Raw genomic sequence first — 23,183 nt, forward strand, 5'->3', positions numbered from 1 at the left:
AATATACAATATATACAATCCTACAAATATACCCCCCTAAAAAAAAAAAAAAAAAAAAAAAAAAAAAAAAAAAAAAAAACAACTACACAGACCAGACCTAGGAGTCCATTAATCATAATCCAGTGCAAATGCAGAGTCGTGCCGCTCATCTGGAGGTGTCGCATGATAGAGGGATAAGTTCGTGTGCTTTGCAGGTCAGATGAATTTAAAATAGTTGTGGGTTATCAGGTGTTTGGAATGAAGGGATGGGGATTGGAATCGAGATGGAAACGTAGCAAAATTAGGCAAGGGGGGGGGGGTTGGAAAATTATGATGTTCAGAAATAGCAGTATGAAGTGACAGCCTTGACGTGCCTTGGAGTATTTAAGTACTAAAGAAATTAAGTAATATAGGTCAGAGAGGGATAATTTCCTAGCGAATGACACATTTAGGGAAAGTGAAGTTAATGAACTGTTCTTACTCATGGAGAAATTCGCGAGGATCTGTTTCACATCACGTCCCTTTTCCCGAATTACAGGCTTTCAGATTTTTTTTTTTTTTTTTTTTTTTTTTTTACAATGAGAGGTCAAATTGGTGGTTCGTTTTGGTGATGGGATCAAAAAGTTATGGGACAATAAAAAAAAATAGCAAAATGTATTAAATTGGGAATGACGCATAGAGAGACTTTTATAGGGGGTGGGATGGGAGTGAGAATTGGAAATAAGGTTAAATGTACGACATGTGAGTTTTTTGGTTACTTTTTGTAGCCATGGCACTTGTGGCTTTAAAGCATTAAATATCTATATATCTATAATAGAAAGCTCCATATTCCTTCCTTTTTCAAGTTAGTGTTTAGTGTTTCGCTATAAGAATGAAAATAACTTGCACAATGAGTTACGATCTTAAATTTTTCGCTTTTCCTATTGCGCTATGTATCGAAAAATAAAAATACAATAATTAAAAAATGCGTAAAATCTGGAGAGATATAATCAAATAATCGAAAGTCTAACATCTCTACTGAATCTTTCTCATCGACTTCTGGTTGGATAAAACTAATACAAGATATGAATCAACGAGTAACACTAATTTCACAGCATTTGATATTTTATTTTGAGATCATTAAGAAGAAACCACAGCAAAAAAAGTAAAATAAAAATTCCTGCTAAACTCCTACAATATAAGAGCATCCAAAGCAGAGACACGCATAGCAAGGCCACATAGATTTTTTCCTATTTCTATGTGAAGGTATCCTTCAATTCCAAAATCTATCCCCCATGAGTTTTTTACAATATAATAGGGTATAGGGCCACTCAAATCATAGCCAACAATTTCAGCAGCGTGGTTTAGATGACTCTCACAATTGTATCGAATAATTCCTCCTAAATAATCTTGCCATGAAAGACCATCTACTGCCACAGCGAGGGGACCATGAGACGCCACCTGTTTTATGATTTCTTCTTCACTGCCAACAAAACTAAAAAAAAAACAACAATAAAAACGCATAGGTAAGTAAATATTTCCAAGAATTTCTGTATACTTTAAATAATTTTGTAGACTTTATATTGCAAAACATATATCCACTTTTCATATTTCAAGTTTCTAGAAGATGCTAGAGGGACAAGAAAGAGAGTTTTAAAATCCTTTGTGCTTTCTAGGGATAAATAGTGTGTCTGATGGATTGGAGAGTCTAAAATTCGTTTGAGGAATATGATGTTGAGAACTATATGTAGATGGATTCTAAATAGACAGCATAAGTTTTTTTTACAAGAGAGAAAGGTAACCATGGAGAAGTTTTTGCAACAAAGTCACTGTTAGGCTAACAGATCTCAAGCGGAATATGACGCTATGAATGGTAACTGTTTATCCGCGTTCCATAACCTCTAAGAATTTAAGAATGCTATGTAAAAGGCTAAGTTGACAAACAATTCCAAGCAGAGGTTGATCCAATGAGCTGGGTGAGACCACCGCTGGCTTTGGTGCAGTCCCTGCTAGCATGTATATGAAGCACTCGAGTAAAAAAATGTCATAAAAACTATAGGGAGCCCCATCCCCTTTTATCAAAACACTGCATTCACCGCTTTTTCCAAGTCCATTGAAAATAGTTTCTATAGTACATATCTTCCACCAGAGCGAAGTGCATACTCGCTTAAGTCTACGAAAAATTAAAACCTAAAAATGGTGGCTAAATCAAAATACGTTAAACGGGTCCCAAGCTGAATTTACATCCCAATACGACGCTAAGAAGTGCTAATGTTAATACAAGTTGCATAATCCGTACAAGTTCAATAATGCTACGTAAAAAATAAAAAGTCTAAGCTAACGAAACACTCATAGCAAAGGTGGACCCACATGGCGGGTAGTGACTGCCTGCTGGCTTGGGTGTAGTCTAATTTTGTGCATTCACGCTAACAATTTTACTAATTATTAGAGCAGAAAAAAAGGCCATATAAAATCCTGGATCTACCGCGGTTTCCTAGTACAATTGGCTATTGAATTGTATAATAATAATAGCCTACTATTGTATACACGCGCGGACTCTTCAACCAAAGACAACATTTTATACGATTTGCCTCATTCAAATTAAGTGCGTGTCGCATATGTCGCTAGAAAAAAAAATTACCATCTGGGCTTTATTTAAACACAATAGTATCTCCCTCCAGGGAGTAGAGACAATAGCACCCCTAAGATTGATCAAAGACTTTTCCCTAGGAAAACATTGGTTTTTGGCATTTAGAACCACCTTAAAACAAACTCCTGATATCCTTCTCCCTCCTTATTTTGACTTTGTTAAACTGGAGTAGAGTATAATATTGTTTTTCAGTTTACATAACACATTTGTTGGGTATGTATCCCTTATGAACACTAGCAGTTATCATTATGCTTAGTCAACTGCTGTACTTTAAAGTCACTTAAAAATTTTGATCGTTAAAATTAGTGGATCACTCATCAAATGCAATTATTTCTAACACACTCGATTCTCACTGAAAATTCTTGTTAGATCAATAGTTTTTGATAACTTTTGAAAATATTCCACTTTAGCACCACTAGGTGGTTTAAAATGAGTCAATTTAAACCACCTAGGATTGATCTAAGACTTTCCCCTAGGAAAACATTGGTTTTTGGCATTTGGAACCCCCTTAAAACAAACTCCTGATATCCCTCTCCTTCCTTATTTTGACTTTGTTAAACTGGAGTAGAGTTAGACCCCGGCGCCGCGCCGGCGGATCGACCGAACGCCGCCGACGAGAGGCCCGGTCGAACGCCACCGAAGAGTCGTACCGCCGCCGGTGCGCCACAGGTACGCTGCCGCTGGCAGCGGTGGCGGCGTTCGGTTGACTAAATTATTTTTACTGCAATTCTTTATTGCGTCAACTGCAAAGTCGGAGCTTTTCCTTCTCGTGTGGTTTAGTATTTCGATTTTCCTGATTAGAAATCAAGCAGAGCTTGCACTATCCCCGAATTTTCGGGTATTTTCCCGAAAATCTATGCGTCACCCCGAAAAAAATTGGTTCCCCGAATCCCCCAAAATCACGCAATCACGGTGCCACCCCTAGTGATTTATCACCAGTGACTTTCCCTGCCAAATATTACTTTGTATACCATAATTCTTAACTGCTCTCTTGTTCATTAATTTTCGTCTCTTTAGTTACTTAGCATAAAAACTAGACAGATGCAATATGCAATTGCAGATATGGCAATATACACAGTTCTTCATATGTTGATAATAAAAAGTATCGTCTTTATGAAATGAGTTTGAATAATTTCGAATGCAGTTTCCCAATCGCTATTTCTTACATCCTTCGTCGAGAATTTTATTTTCAAGTTGAATAGAATTATAGAACGCATTCACTACTATACAGCTTCAGCCTTTTGTTGGATTTTGAAATTGACAGCCGACAGATTGTTTCTGCAGCTAAATTTTAATTTTGCATATTTTTTTTTTTTTAAATAAAATCTTCTTTCTGGAACATTTTTACCCCCCCCCCCCCCAAAAAAAAAAAAACAACCTTCGGTTGAGACAAAATTTAGCTATAGACTAAGCGATGTACCAGGTTGGGGAATTAAAGATTGAAACGGAAGTTACCCCAAAAATATGACACATATAAAAAATGTAAATTATTTCATATAGGGGAGGGGGATAGGCGGTTATCGTTTTTAAATAATAATATCTCATTTTTTTTTATTGAAAGCAGGGATGCTAAAAAGATAATTATTTTTTTTATTTAAAGTGGAGATAGACGAAAATGATATCAAATTCCCTGGGAAATCAGTGCAATATTTTGATAGACCCAGGGCCCCCCATTAGGACTTGTTCATTGTCTTGGGTATTTTGCGATTTCTCATAGGCTACTGGCCTTATTTGGCCTTTGTGTGTGCCCCCTTTTAATTTGATTCTTTGGATCTTATGGAATGCCATGGCGAATCTATCACTCAGTTTTCCAATAATTGGAGGTATATCTGAATAATTTCGATCTTTTTGTTGTTGTCTTTGTACCCCTTTACTCATACCCTCAATTTTTTTTTCAAGGAACACTAAGCTGTTTAACTTTATTTTGCGTGTTTGTTTGAACAATATAGTGACCTTGTTAATTATTCAGTAAATTATTTTTCTAATGAAAGCTGAGACGGTATACTATCAAGATGGTATCCAGAAGGGGGGCATAGTGACTTATTATGTTTAAGTGATAGTACCTTGATTTTTTTTATTGAAAGCAGGGATGCCAAAAAGTTGACAAAATTAACAAGATTTTCTTGAGTTATACTTGATACAGCACTTGTATGGTTTTATCGTCCAAAGGGAAAGGGACATATGCGTCCAATCCGTTTTTTTTCCTATTGATGAAACGTGTTTACTTTGAAAACATTCATTCATATGTACCAGGCAGATTCACACTAAAACGAATTGGTGTGACGAAAGCGATATCGACATCCCCACCTAACGTTGCGCTCGAGTAACAATGGAACCCATGGTCCTGTGCCCAAGTTACACTAAAAGGCCAGGTCATAATAAAAGCTTTCAATTTGGGAGGCTCAAGGAGGAGTCTATGACAGTCTTATGACATCAGGATACTAGATGTTGCAATGTTCTTACGTATCTAGGCTACAGTGGTTTAAAAAATTTGATCGCCCCACAAATTATGACCAAAAACACGCACAAACGTAACATTTGGAATATTATAACACTTTTTTCAAAGCTTTGAAGAAAAGCGAAAAATTCTAAATACCCCTAACTACGATTGAAAGCTATTTTAAAAAGAAACTCTTTGGAGATTTCCATGGAAATGACCATAGCAGAAGCTTTGAGCCTGGGTGGGGATCAAAGACGTGTCTAAATCTTTTGACCACAGGTGACTTATTTTGTGACCTTCTTAAATTTGGTAATTCTTTTGAGCACTTGGAAATCAAAGCTTAAACTCAATAACTGATACTAAGTGTCCTAACATTTTGCTTGGATTAAAAGTGACAAACTAGGATGAACATTTCAACATCTTCCTGGAGCTACTTCAGTCTGCATATTATTTCATTTAATTGCACTTAAAACGGATGAGCTTTTCATTTTTTACCTAAGAAAATAGCTGGTACTTCATTTTTCTTCATAGCCAATAAACTATTAAGTGTTTTTTGTGTCATTGTAATTGAAGTGTTCTCATGTGAAGTGTTCATCATGTATTTTTCAATTTGATAAATTTACTCCTTTTAAATACAGTTTATAATTTGACTGATATTAGGTATTTATCAATTTATAATTTGGAATGAATCCCCAAAAGAAAAAATGAATAATATCCAAAAGCGATAAAAAAGCAGCAGTTCGGCCTTAGCCTACATGACATATATTATATAAAGAAGCCAAAAAAAACTTTAAAATGCATTTTTTTTTTTTTTTAAATTGTAATTAAACCAGTTTTTAATACAAGAAGGCTTCTTAGGAATCCAAAAAAGCAAAAAAAAAAAAAACAATTAATATCAAAGTCGCCCATTTCAACTGTTTAAATGTGACAAAACAGATACATGCAAAGGGCATTATGAAAAAAATAAGCTTCTAAGTTCAAACTTATATTAAAAGTTTTTACCCATATAACTGACGAATTTTGTGGTATAGTATTTAAAGTTTTATATACAGTAATGCTCGATGAAAAAACAATACTAATTTTCATGATTATTGATGTTAAGAATACATAGCTAATAGATACTTCAACTACTTGTGTTATGTAAGGGTTATGAAACGCTAGAGCCATTCCTTTCTACCAGATTTCTACTTCTCTCGATGAATAACGAAGAAGACCAGTTTCCAGTCAGTGACTTATGAATTTTTGAACTCATGAATAGGCTCGAATCTGTTGTAAATTGAAGCTGTGATTTGATAAAGACTGATTAAAACATTAATGTTTGTGGTCAACATTGATCGTGTCGGCGGCACGCCGCCGGAGTCTTACCGGTAGCGGGACGCGGCGTGCTGTTTTTTGCCCCGCCGCCGCCGGTCTTCCCTCATCGGCGCGGCGCCGGGGTCTAAGTAGAGTATAATATTGTTTTTCAGTTTACATAACACATTTGTTGGGTATGTATCCCTTATGAACACTAGCAGTTATCATTATGCTTAGTCAACTGCTGTACTGTAAAGTCACTTAAAAATTTTGATCGTTAGAATTAGTGGATCACTCATCAAATGCAATTATTTCTAACACACTTGATTCTCACTGAAAATTCTTGTTAGATCAATAGTTTTTGATAACTTTTGAAACTATTCCACTTTAGCACCACTAGATGGTTTAAAATGAGTCAATTTAAACCACCTAGGATTGATCTAAGACTTTCCCCTAGGAAAACATTGGTTTTTGGCATTTAGAACCCCCTTAAAACAAACTCCTGATATCCTTCTCCTTCCTTATTTTGACTTTGTTAAACTGGAGTAGAGTATAATATTGTTTTTCAGTTTACATAACACATTTGTTGGGTATGTATCCCTTATGAACACTAGCAGTTATCATTATGCTTAGTCAACTGCTGTACTGTAAAGTCACTTGAAAATTTTGATCGTTAAAATTAGTGGATCACTCATCAAATGCAATTATTTCTAACACACTTGATTCTCACTGAAAATTCTTGTTAGATCAATAGTTTTTGATAACTTTTGAAAATATTCCACTATAGCACCACTAGGTGGTTTAAAATGAGTCAATTTAAACCACCTAGGATTGATCTAAGACTTTCCCCAAGGAAAACATTGGTTTATGGCATTTAGAACCCCCTTAAAACAAACTCCTGATATCCCTCTCCTTCCTTATTTTTACTTTGTTAAACTGGAGTAGAGTATAATATTGTTTTTCAGTTTACATAACACATTTGTTGGGTATGTATCCCTTATGAACACTAGCAGTTATCATTATGCTTAGTCAACTACTGTACTGTAAAGTCACTTAAAAATTTTGATCGTTAAAATTAGTGGATCACTCATCAAATGCAATTATTTCTAACACACTTGATTCTCACTGAAAATTCTTGTTAGATCAATAGTTTTTGATAACTTTTGAAAATATTCCACTTTAGCACCACTAGGTGGTTTAAAATGAGTCAATTAGAGAAAAGCCTGTTGTTAACCAGGTTTTTGTTATCTCATGTTCGAGCCTCATGGAAATCTGAAGCACTCTTAAATTTTTTTTCTTTTATATAGCGGTAATTTTGACTGAAACTTTCAAAAAGTACAGATTTTACTACGTAGTGAACTGTCTGCAGCACCTTAAAGGGAATATTACGAAGTTTTTAATGCAAGGTTTTTGTTTGTAGACAAAAAAAAATGTCTTATAATTTTTAAATAAGAGATGGTACATTAATAATACTGCATAAATTATGGCATGATCTACAACTTCGCGGAACAGATGTCCAATCTTTACCAGAGGGGGGGGGAGGTCGGAGGGTCTAAGGTTCCAGGAAGTGCACTTTTACTAAAAAAAATTTCTCATAGGGATAATTTGGACTTACGTTGGAGAATTTCCCCAACATCCTGCCTGCAGATATGAACTATAAGGCTCTCCTTTTTGAAAAAAAACAAACTAAAAAACATAGACAATTCAAGGAAAATCATAGGAAAGCGTTGTCATGGGAAAGCCATATAGGACAGCACGATGAAATCGAATTTACAGTCATTTTGAAAATTCCTGAAATTACTAACATAATTTCAAAATCTTAAAGTTTAGAATAAATCTGGGCTAACGGTAGATAATCAAGGGTCCCTTCTGAGCAAGATAATCGGCCAAAACCTTGTCAAGATTGCCTGACACTATTTTATCTAGGGAAATACGAACACTTTGTTATTTGGTACTGTGGGATCCCTCGCAACAACTAATAGGGGGATAGCGCACGACTAGCAACATTTGTTACTATTGTATTTCGGAACCCCTAAGAGAGACTAAGTTATTGAATCTAAGGGAAAACTGACAGACAGCCACCTGTTGTTTACGGGTTAGCATTCCCTTCTATATTCTGGTTCTAGACCCCCCCCCCTCCCAGAGAGAAAGTCTGCCAGGATATATTTACTCTACTCTTAATCAGTGGTATCATATTATTTTTTTTCCAAAAATACGTCATATTTTATTTCGGAAACAAACCAATTAATGCAACATGTGTTTCTTTAAATCAATCGAGTCTAATTTAGAAGCTGACCGCAAGAATTGTAACTTTCGATTTGAGCTAACGATCATGAGCAGAATTTTTAGTTTAATCTTATTCTCAAATAGCCCATGTCTCAAACAGTCCTCCTCCCACCCAGTTCTTCGATTTAAGGAATATTTTATTATTTAAAGCTTTAATTCTTTTAAGATTTATTTTTCTCAAGTCCATGTTGTTTAGAGACCTACCACTTATTTTCAGCTATGTTACATTTTTCAAACTATTACGGAATAAAACCGCCCTATTCTGGGGGGAATCATATTTTTTTTTGTATTCGGTTTAACAGTTCGTGTTCTCCCCTCATTCGGACCTAATTAAGGGCTTACAATCCCAGACTTTTAATCTTCTAAATTCCAGATTTCTGCATGTTCCTTTTTCATTTTAGTAGCGAATACTTGTTATATAAGCAATCTAAATAATGTCTTCTTTCCTTTTTTAGAACTAAAGACTTTAATCAATTCCCTAAGGAACTATTTTTAAACTAAGTTTTTAATTTGTATTTTACAGATGGGGGGGGGGGGGCCATCCTCCTTGGCCATTTCTAATTTATGGCTTTTCATAATTTCTTAAGGAACTAGGTCATTTTCAGTCCTTTAAACTAGTTTTTTACTTTATATTTTTAGAATAAGCCAATCTTACTGTACATTTTTTATGCGTAACTTCAAATTTTGATTCTTACAGCTTAGCGTAGCCTTCTGCATTTCTACAAGTTCCTAGGCACAGCGAAAACTTTTTTTCCAGAGCTTTAGGCTAATGGTAAAGATCACAGCAGAAGACTTTACAGTCCCTAGCAGCGGTGCCGATCTCTGATTTATAGGGGAGGGGGTTCCCCATCCTCTTTACCTATCTTTGATTTACGACTTTTTTAATTTCTTTAGAAACTGGCTGATTTTTAATCCTTTAAACTAGCCTTTAAGTTTGTATTTTTTTTTAACTGGGCTCATCCTTCCACCTTGCCTATCTCTAATTTGAGGTTTTTTTTCTAATTTTTGAAGAAACTGGGTGATTTTTAATCATTTAAAGTACATTTTTTTCGTGTTTACCATGCTGCAGAATAGCTGATACATTTGGGGTTAGGATGACATCTCTATACGAATCAAGTTTGCTTGAAGTTATAGTAGCAGTCTCTGTTTCTTTCTATGAAAAAAAAAGAAAAGAAAGAATTTCTCAAATGAGAATAAAGAGCGATATTGAAACTTAAAACAAGCAGAAATTGTTCCGTATTAGAAGGGGAAAGGCTGCCCACATCTCAATCCCCTGCACTTTAGGCTAAAGGGTTATAGTGCTTCAGAAATACTTACTCCAATTCAATGGCCATTGTGTTTTATCAGTCATTCTTAGAGAATTGGGATAAAAGCCAAACTTTATTACAAAGAGCGAGGGATTGATGGATGCAAGAATTTCCTGTTTTGAACAATCCCTTCGACATGCCGACTAATTAATCTCGATTTTTTTTTTATTCCTATTTTTGGAATTTGTGGGCTATTTTTAATTTCCAGGTCATTAGTAAGTAGAATATTTTTTATCAAACAAAATAATGACTTGGGAAATAAGAAAACAATCAACGAAGCCATAGCACCAAAACACATTTAGACCGTATTATATTTTTACACAGCGGCATTTAAGAGGATTCAATACTGTAAATACCCTTTTGTGAGCCTCAACGTCGGCTGACTATTTCAACAGCAAAGAGTCCATTAATAAATTCTCCCAGGGAACTACTTGTCACTGAAACCCATTAAGAATTTGTGATTTGATAATGAAATTTGGTTAAAAAGACAATGAAATTTTGTAGGCAAAGTTTTCAAATAAAGCATGTTGAATCGCAGAAAATTCGAAAATCTGCCAAATTAATCAAATGTCATTTCTTTTGAGGTGATCTTTGGGATTTTCGTAGCAGGTACACCAAAGCGTTTTTAGTGACAACCTTGTCCTGACTTTTAAAAAGAAAATTCTGCTCCGTTTTATCGAAAAAAACAATATATCCACCTCCAGCTCAAAACAATAGAATTCGCAAGGTTTTTCTAAGATTTCAGGGAAGGTAGATGTCGGCTTTTAGTTTTCTACCGTTTATTCGGCTCACTTATCCATGCTATACAAATTATGGCAAGACCGCGCAATCAATTCTAAATATTTTGGCCACACAAACTAGAAAAGTTTATAATGGACGAGATAGGCTGATTCTTTACAGTGACGGATCCAGGATTTTTTTTAGAGGGGGGGGGGGAATAGCTTGATGCTATAAACTTGCGTTAGGAGCAAGTTTAATTAACACAAACTTGCGTTAATTAAGTAAATTACACTACTTCAGACTATGTTGGAGGGGGGGGGGGCGCCCCATTGCCCCCCTAGATCCGCCACTGATTCTGTATGGTATCTAATCTCCTTAAAAGAATGTCCACAAAGGAAATTCATAAATTATATTAGTCTTTGTTTGTCTATTAAATAATTAGCTAAGATTCCAAGCGATAAATGGACAGAGTAACATAATTTTTAACCAAGTAACAAATTTTCACTTTCAGAACCAAGTAAGGTTATACGTCCTGATCTTAAGAGCCATTTTTTAGTTTCATTTTTCACATTATGCCTTCTAACTGTTATTGGATATAACTGTCTTAAAAGTCTTCATTTTTTGGGGTTTGATTTCATTCACTAGCAATAGAAGGATAGAAAATTTTTGGTGGTAATTTCAGCTCTGGAGTCAGAGCTTAGGTAGCAATCTTTCGGTATAGTAAATCGTATCCTGTTACTCAATTATAAATAAGAGTAAAACTTTCAAAGAAAACATTTCTTTATATTTCATATTTTTTAAATTGTTTTGTTCAGATTGTCCTTGTTAAGCCTATTTCTTGAAACTTCGGCTTATTGCTTCAAGTATCAGTAATGAATTAAACAGGAAAAATGATTACTTACTTTGAGCATGTGAAGTTTTTAGCAACTCGAATATTGATGTCGCTGTAAAAAAAAAATATATAATAAAAACCAATAACACTAATTTTTCGTTCTACAATCATCGATGTGCCACTGATGTGTAAGGAAGTTTATTAGTTCTGGAAACCAGAAATATAAAATAAAATCATAAAAGCGTACAAGGTTTCTTATCAAAACCGTAATATAGAAACCTATTTCTCTAACTGATTAGGTCATTTACTTGTTCATTATTTTCATTTACAATTTTATTAAATGGGATTTTCTCTTACATGCTGTGCTAGTCTATTTGTCTAAACTTTCGTTGCGCAACTCCTGTAACCATAAAAAGTCTCAAATGTTTACCTTTTTCTACTTCTGAGCTTAGTGATTCAAAATTATGACTAATGCAATGGCGGTATTCCAGAACACAATAAGCCAGCCACTACACTTCGGCTGCTGGATACCGACAAAGAAGGCTTATATGGCACAAAAGTAGAGCTTGGGCGAAACCGGACTGTGTAAAATATAATAAATACAGCACGGCAACCAATAGCCGATAAATTGGCTAATAAAAGAGTAGTAAGAACTAGACCCTCGGTGTCTCGTCCACGAGGTGTTGCATAAACTCTGATCCGAGGATACAGTTACAGAGCAGCACATGCAACTATACCTCATGGGGAAAAATTCCGGATATTCAGTTTCAAATTTGCCGAGGAAATAGACGTCTCCAGAAATAGTTGTTTTTATAGAAGAGGCCAGGATAAAATAGATACACAGAAGATTATTTTTTGATGATCTCTGTACCCACAGAGTCTCTGTTTTGATCACCTATGATGGTTTTGGGTTGGGGGATTTTATGCAGCCATGAGCGGTCCTTAAAATGGTTTACGGATGTGAAGACACACATTAACCAAAATACGAATCAAGACCTAAAAGTTTCTATGTACTTGCTTGCTGGCTTCAAATGTTGTGTAGGCTATCGGACTAGAAACACTTAACGTCTGCACAAATTTTTAGCTACTCCAACTAACAGCCCCAACCAAAGTGAAATTATAATCCTTATAAGATCACAATAATCCGTTCTGGTGAATACACATAACGACTGCACCTCACAGGGGTCTGGTGTCTGAGAGAGACTTCTCTGAGGTCTAGCTCGACAGTGAAAATACATAATTGCAGCTTTTTATTAAGTTTAGGTAAATGAATGCTACCACCCCGCTTAGTAATTAGGCTAACAACAAAAATGTTTTTAAAACCCTTATCCCCCACAGGGATCAAATCAGGTAACAAACATATCATAAAGCACCAACGTCCTACCATGTTTGGTTGGGATCCGAAGCTCTTTTATGGTATATGTGCTGACGATTAGAATTTACGAGCCTCTTCCCCCAGATATGCTAGAAGAGACACAGAGTCTTAAAAGACACAATTGCCTCTTTTGTGACAACTCTTCCTACTCGCTTTGTTTCACTTAGATCCAACAACACCTTCTGGAAGATGTTGTGGAAATTAGAATTAGTTTCCTCCTTTGTTCCTCTCCCTCCTAACTTTGATTCTGTCCTTTTTTCGGAGAAAGCAAAGGTAGCGCACAAAATGCTAGGGCTCATGTTCTTACAGGTAATTTACGGACTTTTATAAAGCCTCAATAAAATTATATTCATTTATTTTTATTAATCCACAACTAAGACAGTGAAATATGTATAAAAAAAATACAACACACAAAGAAACAATATTACTCAGTTGGTTATTTTCTTTTTTCTTTTTTTTTTATTCAAAAATATAATAAATACGCATTAGTACACTTGTCACACGACACACAAAGAAGCAAGAAAAAGTAAAACAAAATAATCAAGGATAGAATGAGAGAAAAAAGGCAAAACAAGTCGAAGCAAAAAAAGAAATGAGAACTAAACATAAATAGGAGTTGTATTATAATAAACATACTAGCTGTCTCAAGCAGAAACATTTCGGCACTTTGCCAATTTTACGGGAAGAATCTGGTTATTTTACGGCTCTACTTTTGTAGCTGTGTAACAAATAAAATTAAAATGGATTACGAGGCAAAAATAATATTATAAATAAAAGGTATGCTTGTTTTCCATTAATGTTATGATACTATTTTTGTCTACAAGAAAGGGACGGCAGATTTAAGCAGGCTGTTTTTCTTATAGGTATTAAGCCTTGCAGCTCTTCAGCCAAGGTTTCGAATATAAGAGAACCTGTTCCCTACTATCCCTGTCCTTTTCATAAAGGTCTTGCACAAGGCAAAGGTAACTCTATTTCTATGAGGCATATTGTAACTTTTCTGTTTACACTTCGTACAATAATGAACTTAATAACCCTCGTCCTAATCACGTCTGAAAGATAAAGAAGCGATAAAGTAAAAAAAAAAGTATTGGAGTCTATGATCTACCTCAAAAGCATCAATTCATATAAAAAAAAAAACATACAACAGAAAAGAACGCACTTCTTTTAAAGTCTTCTAATTAACCCCTGAAACCCCCATTTAAACCAAAGGGGATTTTAGAACTCTGAATAATACAGACCTGTTATGGCTATCGACTCTACTAAAATAGTATTACTGCATTACCTTTTCGTCCCAGCTTTGCATCTTTGCATTTTAAAAGTCAGGGGGTATTCTTCTTCGGGAACTATTCGAGTAGTGTTTGAACTCATCCAGGCAAGAGCAGAGCAGGTGTCTCCTCCAAAGCATCCGAAATTCCCGACTGCACAATCCAAAACCTGTACAGAAATCAAGCGATACTTAAGCAATCGGTTGGGTTTCCAATTCCTCAGTTATGGCAAGCATAATCGAGCGATGTCATTTAATGACAAAGGAATATAAAACTTGGTCCTCTTCGGGGATAAAAATGTAGTTTGGCGCCACAAAATGGCAGAAAACGTCCCTTTTCCTTGGCACAATCTTTTCAGTCAATTGAAAAGGGCACTAAAGCTTTTAATTTCCGTGTGAATGAACCCTCTCCCGATCTTATAGAACCATCAAAAAGAACATTGAACCTTTCATCAGAAATATCGTTCATCTTACAGTTCGTGGTATCGAACTGTAAGTAAGGAACGACTCGGCCCAATAGTAACCGAAACTCGAAAAAACGGAACTTTTATAACAATTGATATATATATATATATATATATATATATATATATATATATATATATATATATATATATATATATATATATATATATATATATATATATATATATATATATATATATATATATATATATATATATATATATATATATATATATATATATATATATATATGTATATATATTTATATACATACAAAATTTTATGCTGATTCCAAATATATAAAGTTCATTAAGTTTAATGTTACCCATTAAAAGCTACGAGCCTGAGAAAATTTGACTGATTTTCGGAAAAGGGAAGAAACATCTCTAAAAAGTCAAGCGATCTTAATAAAAATCACACCATTAGATTCGGCATCTTGAAACGTCTTACGTCAATAAATCAAGACAGAAAAATCCGCAGTAATTGTGGGGAAATGTTACTAAACTTACACTTTCCACTTTAACCCAGACAAAGCAAGCAATCAAGCAACCATGTAAAGCATGAATTTATACAGAAAATTGTCAAGGCTAAATCTCGCAAAAAATGACATCACTATTACATCTTCTATGTTATCTACTCACTCTCGTCTTTTGAGAATAGGAAAAGCTCCTCGGAAGAATGGTCTGCAAGTAGAGCATTTGCAGTACAGCACACGTCTACCGTTCGAACACCTAGCGTTGTTATTCCAGATAATTTTGCCCCAACAGTACGTCCCTAAACCAATATATGAAGGGCTAGTGACATGTGTGACTAAAAGAATAAGGACAAAACGCTAAGCAATTCATATAGACCTATAACCGTAATCTCTGTGCTTAGCAAGCTTCTGTGCGAAAAGTGTGATTTAAGTGATCACCAGTTTGGTTTCAGACAAGAATTAGGAGTCCAAAATCCACATTCTGTGTTTTTGTGTATAATGAAACGTCATAAGATGATGAAAAGGAGTATGTATGTATGCGCGGTTGATATATCCAAAGCTTTTCCCTCCATTTTACAATCACAATCATTAGTTGCCTTATTAAATAGCGGAATTAGTGTCCGAAAAGGCTAAGGTTATTAAGGTAAAACTTCAGGAAATGTCCAAGGGGTTTTTAATCTAAATCAAAAGAAGATTTTAATCTAAAGCATTCCAAAGGGTGTATCTGCAAGTTCTTAGAAACGGCTAAGGGTATGAACTTTAAACTTTCTCATCCATTACTACAATTATAACTGCAAATGCTTGCAACTGTGACGTCTGTGACTATGACTGCTTGCAACTTCACCTACGACAGCGACTACTTGCAACTGTGGCTACTTGGGATTAGAGTACGACTATTTATGACTGCAACTGCTTGGAACAATTGGAATGATTTTTGCTGAAGATGAGCGGCTGTACTAAATGTTTTGAAATGCACATTACAACGAAAACTGATTGTTGATAGTATAGAATAATATGTCACTGTCAATGTGCAAAAAGGCTTGTCAAATAAAATAAAATAAAAATTCTTTAGAAAAAACTGCCTTTTCGTCAAGCAAAGCTCGTTCCATTCGTATTTCAAAAAAGAAAGAAGCAAGTAAATTAATTTCTTTGTCTTACCTTAATATGATAATTCAGCCCGCAGCCGCAAAAAAAAACACGAAAAGAAGAATTAAAAAGAATTCAATATAAAAATAAAACCTATAGGACATTCACCATACATTCCACCTATATTTAAGAATATAGACAGAATTTTCCATAATCACTTAGTTTTTTCATTCCTTTTATTTGTCTTAATTTGGCTGCTCAATTTTTGGTGTTCCAGCATGTTCCCTATCTTCTAGATCAAAATTGCCACTTTTAAAACATACAAACCACTTAGACACGTTTTTTCAGCTACAGCAAGGTTACCATATACATTCACTAAAATATAATGGCCTTTGGAAGCATTTTTCTTTGTATTGCACTAATGAAGTAAAATTCACCGCAAAAAAGCTATTATTCGGAACAATATTCACTATATTCAATGAAGTAAAATATATTGTTGTTTATCAAACAGTCCGTGGTAACGGAACTGTAAGTAAGGAGCGACCCGGCTCAATAGTAACCGAAACTCTAAAAAATAAAATTTTGATACCAATAGGAACATCGAAAGAACCTGCCTTTTATGCTGATTTCAAATATATAAGTTTCATTAAGTTTAGTCTTACCCATCAAAGGTTACGAGCCTGAGAAAATTTGCCTGATTTTCAAATAAAAGGGGGAAACACCCCATAAAAAACGTGGAATCTTAATGGAAATCACACCATCAGATTCAGCATATCCGAGAACCCTAAATTAGAGGTTTCAAGCTCCTATCTGCAAAAATGTGGAATTTTTTATTTTTAGCCAGAAGAAAGATCACGGGTGCGTTTTTATTTGTTTGTTTTTTGTTCTGTTTTTCCCATGGGTGATTGTATCGACCCAGTGGTCCTAGAATATCGGTCATTCTAACGAAAATTAAAAGTTCTAGTGCCATTTTTAAGTGATCAAAAAAATTGGAGGGAAAATAGACCCCTTCGCCCCTTTTTCTCAAAATCGTCCGATCAAAATTTTGAGATAGTCATTTTGTTCAGGATGGTTGAAAGGCCGAAAAACCATGGCTTTGGAGATACTCGACCCCCCACATTACCCTCAAAAAAGCTCCTGGGAAAGGTTTTTAAGTTACAAAATTTGCCCATTGTTTACGTATTGTACTTGTTATTGGGAAGTATGCACACATTTTTTGGGTGGAGGGGGGATTTTCTCCTGGTGGGATTCCCCACGAGGATAATTTTTCATGGGGAGTTTTTTGCTCTTTACGCAATTTAATGTCTTTTCATACTGTGTCTTTTCAAAGATATTTGTTTATTAAAGCAAGTCCAATTTCTAACAGCGATTTCTACTAAGCTTCAAACTTTTGGTTTTATTTTTTAAGGTTTCGAACTGTTGCAATCCCTTGTTAAATATATACAAATATTTTTGCAATTACCAGTTTTTTGCTCTTTGCGCAATTAAATGTCTTTTCATACTAAGTCTATTCAAAGATATTTGATTATTACAGCAAGTCCGATTTCTACTAAGCTTAAAATTTTTGGTTTATTTTTTTTAAGGTTTTGAATAATTGTGTTCCCTTGTAAGCTTTTTCCGAACATAATTTAAGATATTTACCCCAAAAATTGTTTATCCCCCCACCAAAAAAAGCTTTATGAGTCTACTGCTCTTTAGGGTCCTCCCCCAGGCCACTCAGCATGTCCCCGGGTGGCGATAGGGGAACGCCCTACAGATAGGTAGGGTACCTCCATAGGAGGCACAAACCAAGGGGGGACCTTGTCCCAGGGGATCCATATTAGTCGAAGGATCCACTATAGGGGGACAACTGCAGCAGGGCGTAAGATCCAGATCTATGGACAACAGCCTCTGCAAAGGGCTGCCTCGACCCTTTTGGGGTGCCTGCAAGACTGGAGACCTTACGGTCAACTCTATTCCCACTTGAGGAGTGGCACCCCTTGAGGAAATTATAGCCTAGTAAACGACGCGGCAGTCGTGCGGGATTCTGATTAATGGATAATTCTTCTGGGCTTGGTCTGTTTTGGCGGGCGTTTTTGGGCTGAAAAACCTCTTCCTAGCTAATTTATCTACTATGGGTTGCCTCCCAGTAGTAGCATAATATTTGTAGGCATGAATATATAATGAGTCGGAGGTAATAGGCTCGGGATTGTCTGCAGGATTTCGACTCTTGTTGATAGAAGAGCATCGCCAAGTGTTGAAAACCATGTTGTGACCAAGATGGGCCCAGGATTTTAACAAGGCCTCCATTCATAGTGGAGGTCCCAGGGACTTCTTGCTGTCAGATTCTAAGCCGGCTTAAGTGCTCCCCGTCCTGCACTGGTATCCGGGATCATTGTTTTTCCTGACGCCAAAATAATTTCAATTATTTAAAGAACATGAAAATTGAAATGTTACTAAATTACAAAATGACTATCGTATCGACATTTTGACTGACAAATTCAGACGATTCGAACTGGACTTATTAGGAGTTTCAGAAACTCATATCCCAGGGGAGGTGATATAGAATTTATTTACTCAGGCAGGAAGGATGGGGTACATAAACAGGGAGTAGGGCTCATGATGAATAAGGAAGCTGCTAAGTCTTGTTTAGGCTGGGTAGGTATTAATAATAGAATACTAATTGCTCGTTTTATGACCAAAACTTTCAGGGTATCTTTTATAGTAGTATATGCCCCTGTTGAACCGACTGGCGGAGATACTAGGGACTCAGATGACTTTTACTTACAGCTACAGGAGCAAATAGACAGGGTCCCAGGTAGAAATAGTGTGTTTTTACTAGAAGATTTTAACGCCCAGGTCGGTAAAAATAGGAATAGATGGTATCCAAACCTAGGTAAATTTGGTGTAGGAAAAGAAAATAGTAATGGCTATAGACTTTTGCAATTTTGTAGGTAGAACAATCTAGTTATAACCAATACGGTGTTTGGTCATAAAATGGCCCATAAGTTGGCACGGTATTCACGATATGGTAAGACAGCAAACCTTATTGATAATGTTATAGTAAACCGAAGACTGGCAGGATCAATACAAGATACTAGGGTATATAGGAGTGCTGTTATTCATGTTAAAAGTAAAGATCACTCTCTAGTAGTGTCTATGGTTAATTTACAGCTGAAACTTCGGAAGGGTAACTACCTACCGGGAAGGTATGATGTTGGTAGACTCCAGGATGAGAATTTGAGAGAAATGGAACAATTGCAACACTTGAATACTAAACTTGAGAGTTTAAAATTTGACAATGTGGAAAATGGTGGGAATAATTTTAGAAAAATAATTTATGAAGTTGCTGATGGTGTCTTAGGGAAGAAAGTTAAGACTGTAAATAGGAATATTAGAGAAAAAGTTTTATGTTTAGAGAGGAGAAGGGGCTTGTACAACAATTATCTGAGTGATAGATCATATGAAAACAAAAGAATTGTAAAGAAAGTGGAGAAAGCATTAAAGTATGAACTAAGGAGGTGTGAAGTGGAGGCCATGGATCAAATTGCCGAGGATCTGGTATATGCAGCTAGACGGCATAATAGTACAATATTGTACTGGCATGTTAATAAATTGGGAGGGAGTAGTCAATCCGAACTTGTCCCAGTTAAAGATAGGAACGGGGCCACATTTTGTGAAAGGAAGTAGTTAAAGAGAGACAAGCAGAAAATTTTGAGAGTGTGCTAAACCGAGATACAGTTGCAGGAAAAGATATAGAGGAAAATAAAAAATTTTGTGATACCTTGGATGTGAGGAAAGATTTGTTTTGTGAGGAAGAATTAGCGACAGTACTAAAATGATTAAACAATAATAAGGCTCCAGGTGCTGATAGTGTGGTAATGAGTTACTTAAATATGGTGGCTCTCAGGTTAGAAATAAGTTACTGAAGATTATGAATATGATTTTTGAAAAAGGGGAAGTACCTAACTATTTTAGGAAAACCTTAATTAAACCACTGTATAAGAAGGGAGATAAAAGTGAGTGTTGTAATTATCGAGGCATTATTCTGGTCTCTGTAGGTAGCAAATTACTTATTATTCGAGTGGTAAGGTACGGGTGTCATCTCTTATTGGTACAAAAATGGTGCTACACCACTTACTGAAGAGGAAAGCCCCGCTGGCACCAAATATTACAATGGGATCTCCGAGCTTACCACCACGGTTCTGAAAATATAAGGTGTGTTAATACCCAATTTATAATATACCAGGTCCCAGGGTATGATAACGTGATCGAACGGTCAAATGGCCAAACTCTAAGGCCAAGGGTGCACCACCCAACGCGGGTCACCACTAAAATCTCTAGCTATCTCCTTGGAAGGTAAACGGACCCCCCCCCCCTGTAGATATGATAGTGACAGTAATTCCTGGCAGATCTCTTCCCATCTTGCCAGTGCTCCTGGAGAAATAGTCTACACAGCTGTAGAAAATAGCTGATTTGTAATCGTCCAAAAGAAGTTCACAAAAAAACACATATATAAACTCTGAAAAAAAACAGACTCTCCAAACGGGGTCTCAATGTGGGCTCTCAATGCAAAATAACTTAAAAGTTTTACCAAACTTCAAGGATCTTGGCACTTGGGGTGTGGCTTAGTGTTACGTAGGCCAATCAATTGTTTCAGGTTCCTTCAGGTGAATTAGCCGTACACATTTTTTCAGAATCACTGACTTGAGTTCTAGAAACCCAATGCGAAGACTCATATTAATTTGTAATACAAGTGATTTACTTTCTCTTGCAAAATGGTTGCCTTGACGACGAGTTTAATTTACAATTGAAAATTATCTTATAGGCAACTGTAATTACAGAAAAGAAAATAGCTCATTTATCTGAAAAGAAAAAAAAACGGGGTGGAACCCCAACACTTAGTAATATGATACTTTTGAGACTGAGAGATGCTGTAGACAAAGTTTTAAGAGAAGAACAGTGCAGTTTTAGAAAAGATAGAGGACATGTCGACCAAATTTTTGCTCTTAGGTTAATAACTGAGAAGTGCCTTAGTTGTCAAACACCTTTGATCCTCAGTTTTATAGATTATGAGAAAGCGTTCGATTCCGCTTATAGAAGAGCTTTAGCAAAGTTCTTGTCCTTGTATGGTATACCAGACAAATACATTAAAGTGATTAGTGTTATGTACGAGAATAATACTGCTGCGGTTAAGGTAGGAAAAGAGGTTAGCATCTGGTTTTGTCAGGAGTTAAGCAGTGTTGTGTTATATGCCCCTGTACATGGATCATTTTGATAGACTTTGTCTTAAGAAGCACAGGAAAGGCAATAGGAGACCATGGAATCAAATGGGAAGGAAAAACTCTCCTGGACTTCGATTATGCTGATGATTTAAGCATCCTAGATGAAAACGTGAATAAAATTAATGAATTTTTAGAGGTTTTGCGAGTTTAACTAGAATAGGTTTGAAAATTATTGTTAAGAAGACTAAGTCACTAAGGCTAGGGATAAGTGAAGATGAAAAGGTGACGTTAGGTAAAGAAAAGATTGACCAGGTGAGCAGCTTCACTTACCTTGTTAGTATTATTAGTAAAGACGGTGGAAGCAGTGAAGATGTTAAAAGTAGAATAGCCAAGGCTCAGGGTGTTTTTTCACAGTTAAAAAGAGTTTGGAAGAATAGCAAAATAAGTCTGCAAACCAAGATTAGAATTTAGGAAGGCACAATGATGACAGTAGTCAAATATAGCTCTGAAGCATGAGCGCTCCGAAAAGCGGATGAAGGTTTGCTAGATGTGTTCCAGAGAAATTGCCAACGGATTGTTCTGGGTACCAGTCTGACTGACCGTATTTCAAACTGTAGTCTGTACGAAAAATTTGGTTCAATCCCGCTGTCTACGGCTATAACGAAAGAAAGGTTGAGATGGCCAGAGCACGTTCTGCGGATGAAGGACGACAGATCGCCGAAGATTGTCCTTTTCGGCAAACCGTCTAGGGCTAAACGGAAAGCAGGTCGTCCTCGTCTGGGGTGGGAGGATGTCATAAAGAAAGATTTAAAGGAAATGGGAACTTCCTGGGAGGGTGTAAAGAGGGAGGCTTGGAATAGATTGGGATGGACGAGGAGCGTGCGTAGCTGTGCTGGCCTCAGGCGACTTAGTGCTGCGGTGAATTGTTAATAGTAGTAGTAGCATTGAATTGTCTAGAGGATATATCCGTGGGGAGGAGGGATTTTTCCGTGTAGGTGTAGCTAGATTTCCTGGCATTATTTAAAAAGCAATCAGAAGTTAAATTTAAAAAAAACAAACACGTTTTTCATCTGAAACTAAGGAGCAATATTAAAACTTTAAACAAACAGAAATTATTACGTATATGAGGGGGAGGGGGATTGCTCCTTCTCAAAACCTCGCTTCTTACGCTAGTTTGAATTTTGTCCCAATCCATTAAGAACGACTTCTGAAACACTATGTTTGTTTAATTAGAACAATAAGAAGTTTTCAAGTACAAAAAAAAAGCGTAAAGAGCGGGATATTGAGGAGGAGCAACTTCTTCCCCCATATATGTAATAATTTCTGTTCGTTTCAAGTTTTAATGTTGCTCCTTACTTTCAGATGAAAAACTTGTTTTTTTATATTTAATAATTCAACTAAACAATTTATACTGACGTTTATGCCTAACGACAGCAACTTTCCAATGAATGTTCGAAAATGTGCATCTATGGAATAATGAAGAGCATGGCCGTATCCAGGGGGAGTAGGGGGTTTGAACCCTTCCCCCCCCCCCCGAAATGTCCGAGAAAATTGCTTTTTTCGACACTTTGACCTCTTTATGAAACTCGAATATTTTAAACTTACCAAATCACAAGATTACTATAATTACCGGCTTAGCTTCAACTAGTTGCCATTGAGTGAGCAATAGAGTTAACTATTAGAATTAGGCAGCATATCTTCTTCTTCAGCTCAGCCTTCTCTTAGCTGGTGCAATCCAACCCCAGGTCAGTTTTTATCTAACACTGAAACAATGAGGAAGCGACAAGCGGATAACGATTTATTTCGATACTTTCAAGGGAAAAGGCCC

General features: G+C 35.9%; 1 protein-coding gene across 1 annotated transcript in view; it reads right to left on the reverse strand.

Annotated features, from left to right (window-relative positions):
- Positions 1-1,050: 1,050 nt before the first annotated feature.
- LOC148955332 (cathepsin O-like) overlaps positions 1,051-23,183 on the reverse strand; it is a 58,988-nt gene continuing 36,855 nt past the window's right edge. The window contains exons 4-6 of the mRNA XM_089101565.1: positions 14,144-14,295; positions 11,557-11,598; positions 1,051-1,453 (exon numbers count right to left, since the gene is read on the reverse strand). Coding sequence (XP_088957691.1) covers positions 1,150-1,453; positions 11,557-11,598; positions 14,144-14,295 — 498 coding nt within the window. The 3' untranslated portion in view covers positions 1,051-1,149. The remainder of the gene's footprint in view (positions 1,454-11,556; positions 11,599-14,143; positions 14,296-23,183) is intronic.

This window comes from Artemia sp. Qi Xiang Cuo, chromosome 2 (assembly GCF_049724085.1).
Source record: "Artemia sp. Qi Xiang Cuo chromosome 2, ASM4972408v1, whole genome shotgun sequence".
NCBI lineage: Eukaryota > Metazoa > Arthropoda > Branchiopoda > Anostraca > Artemiidae > Artemia > Artemia sp. Qi Xiang Cuo.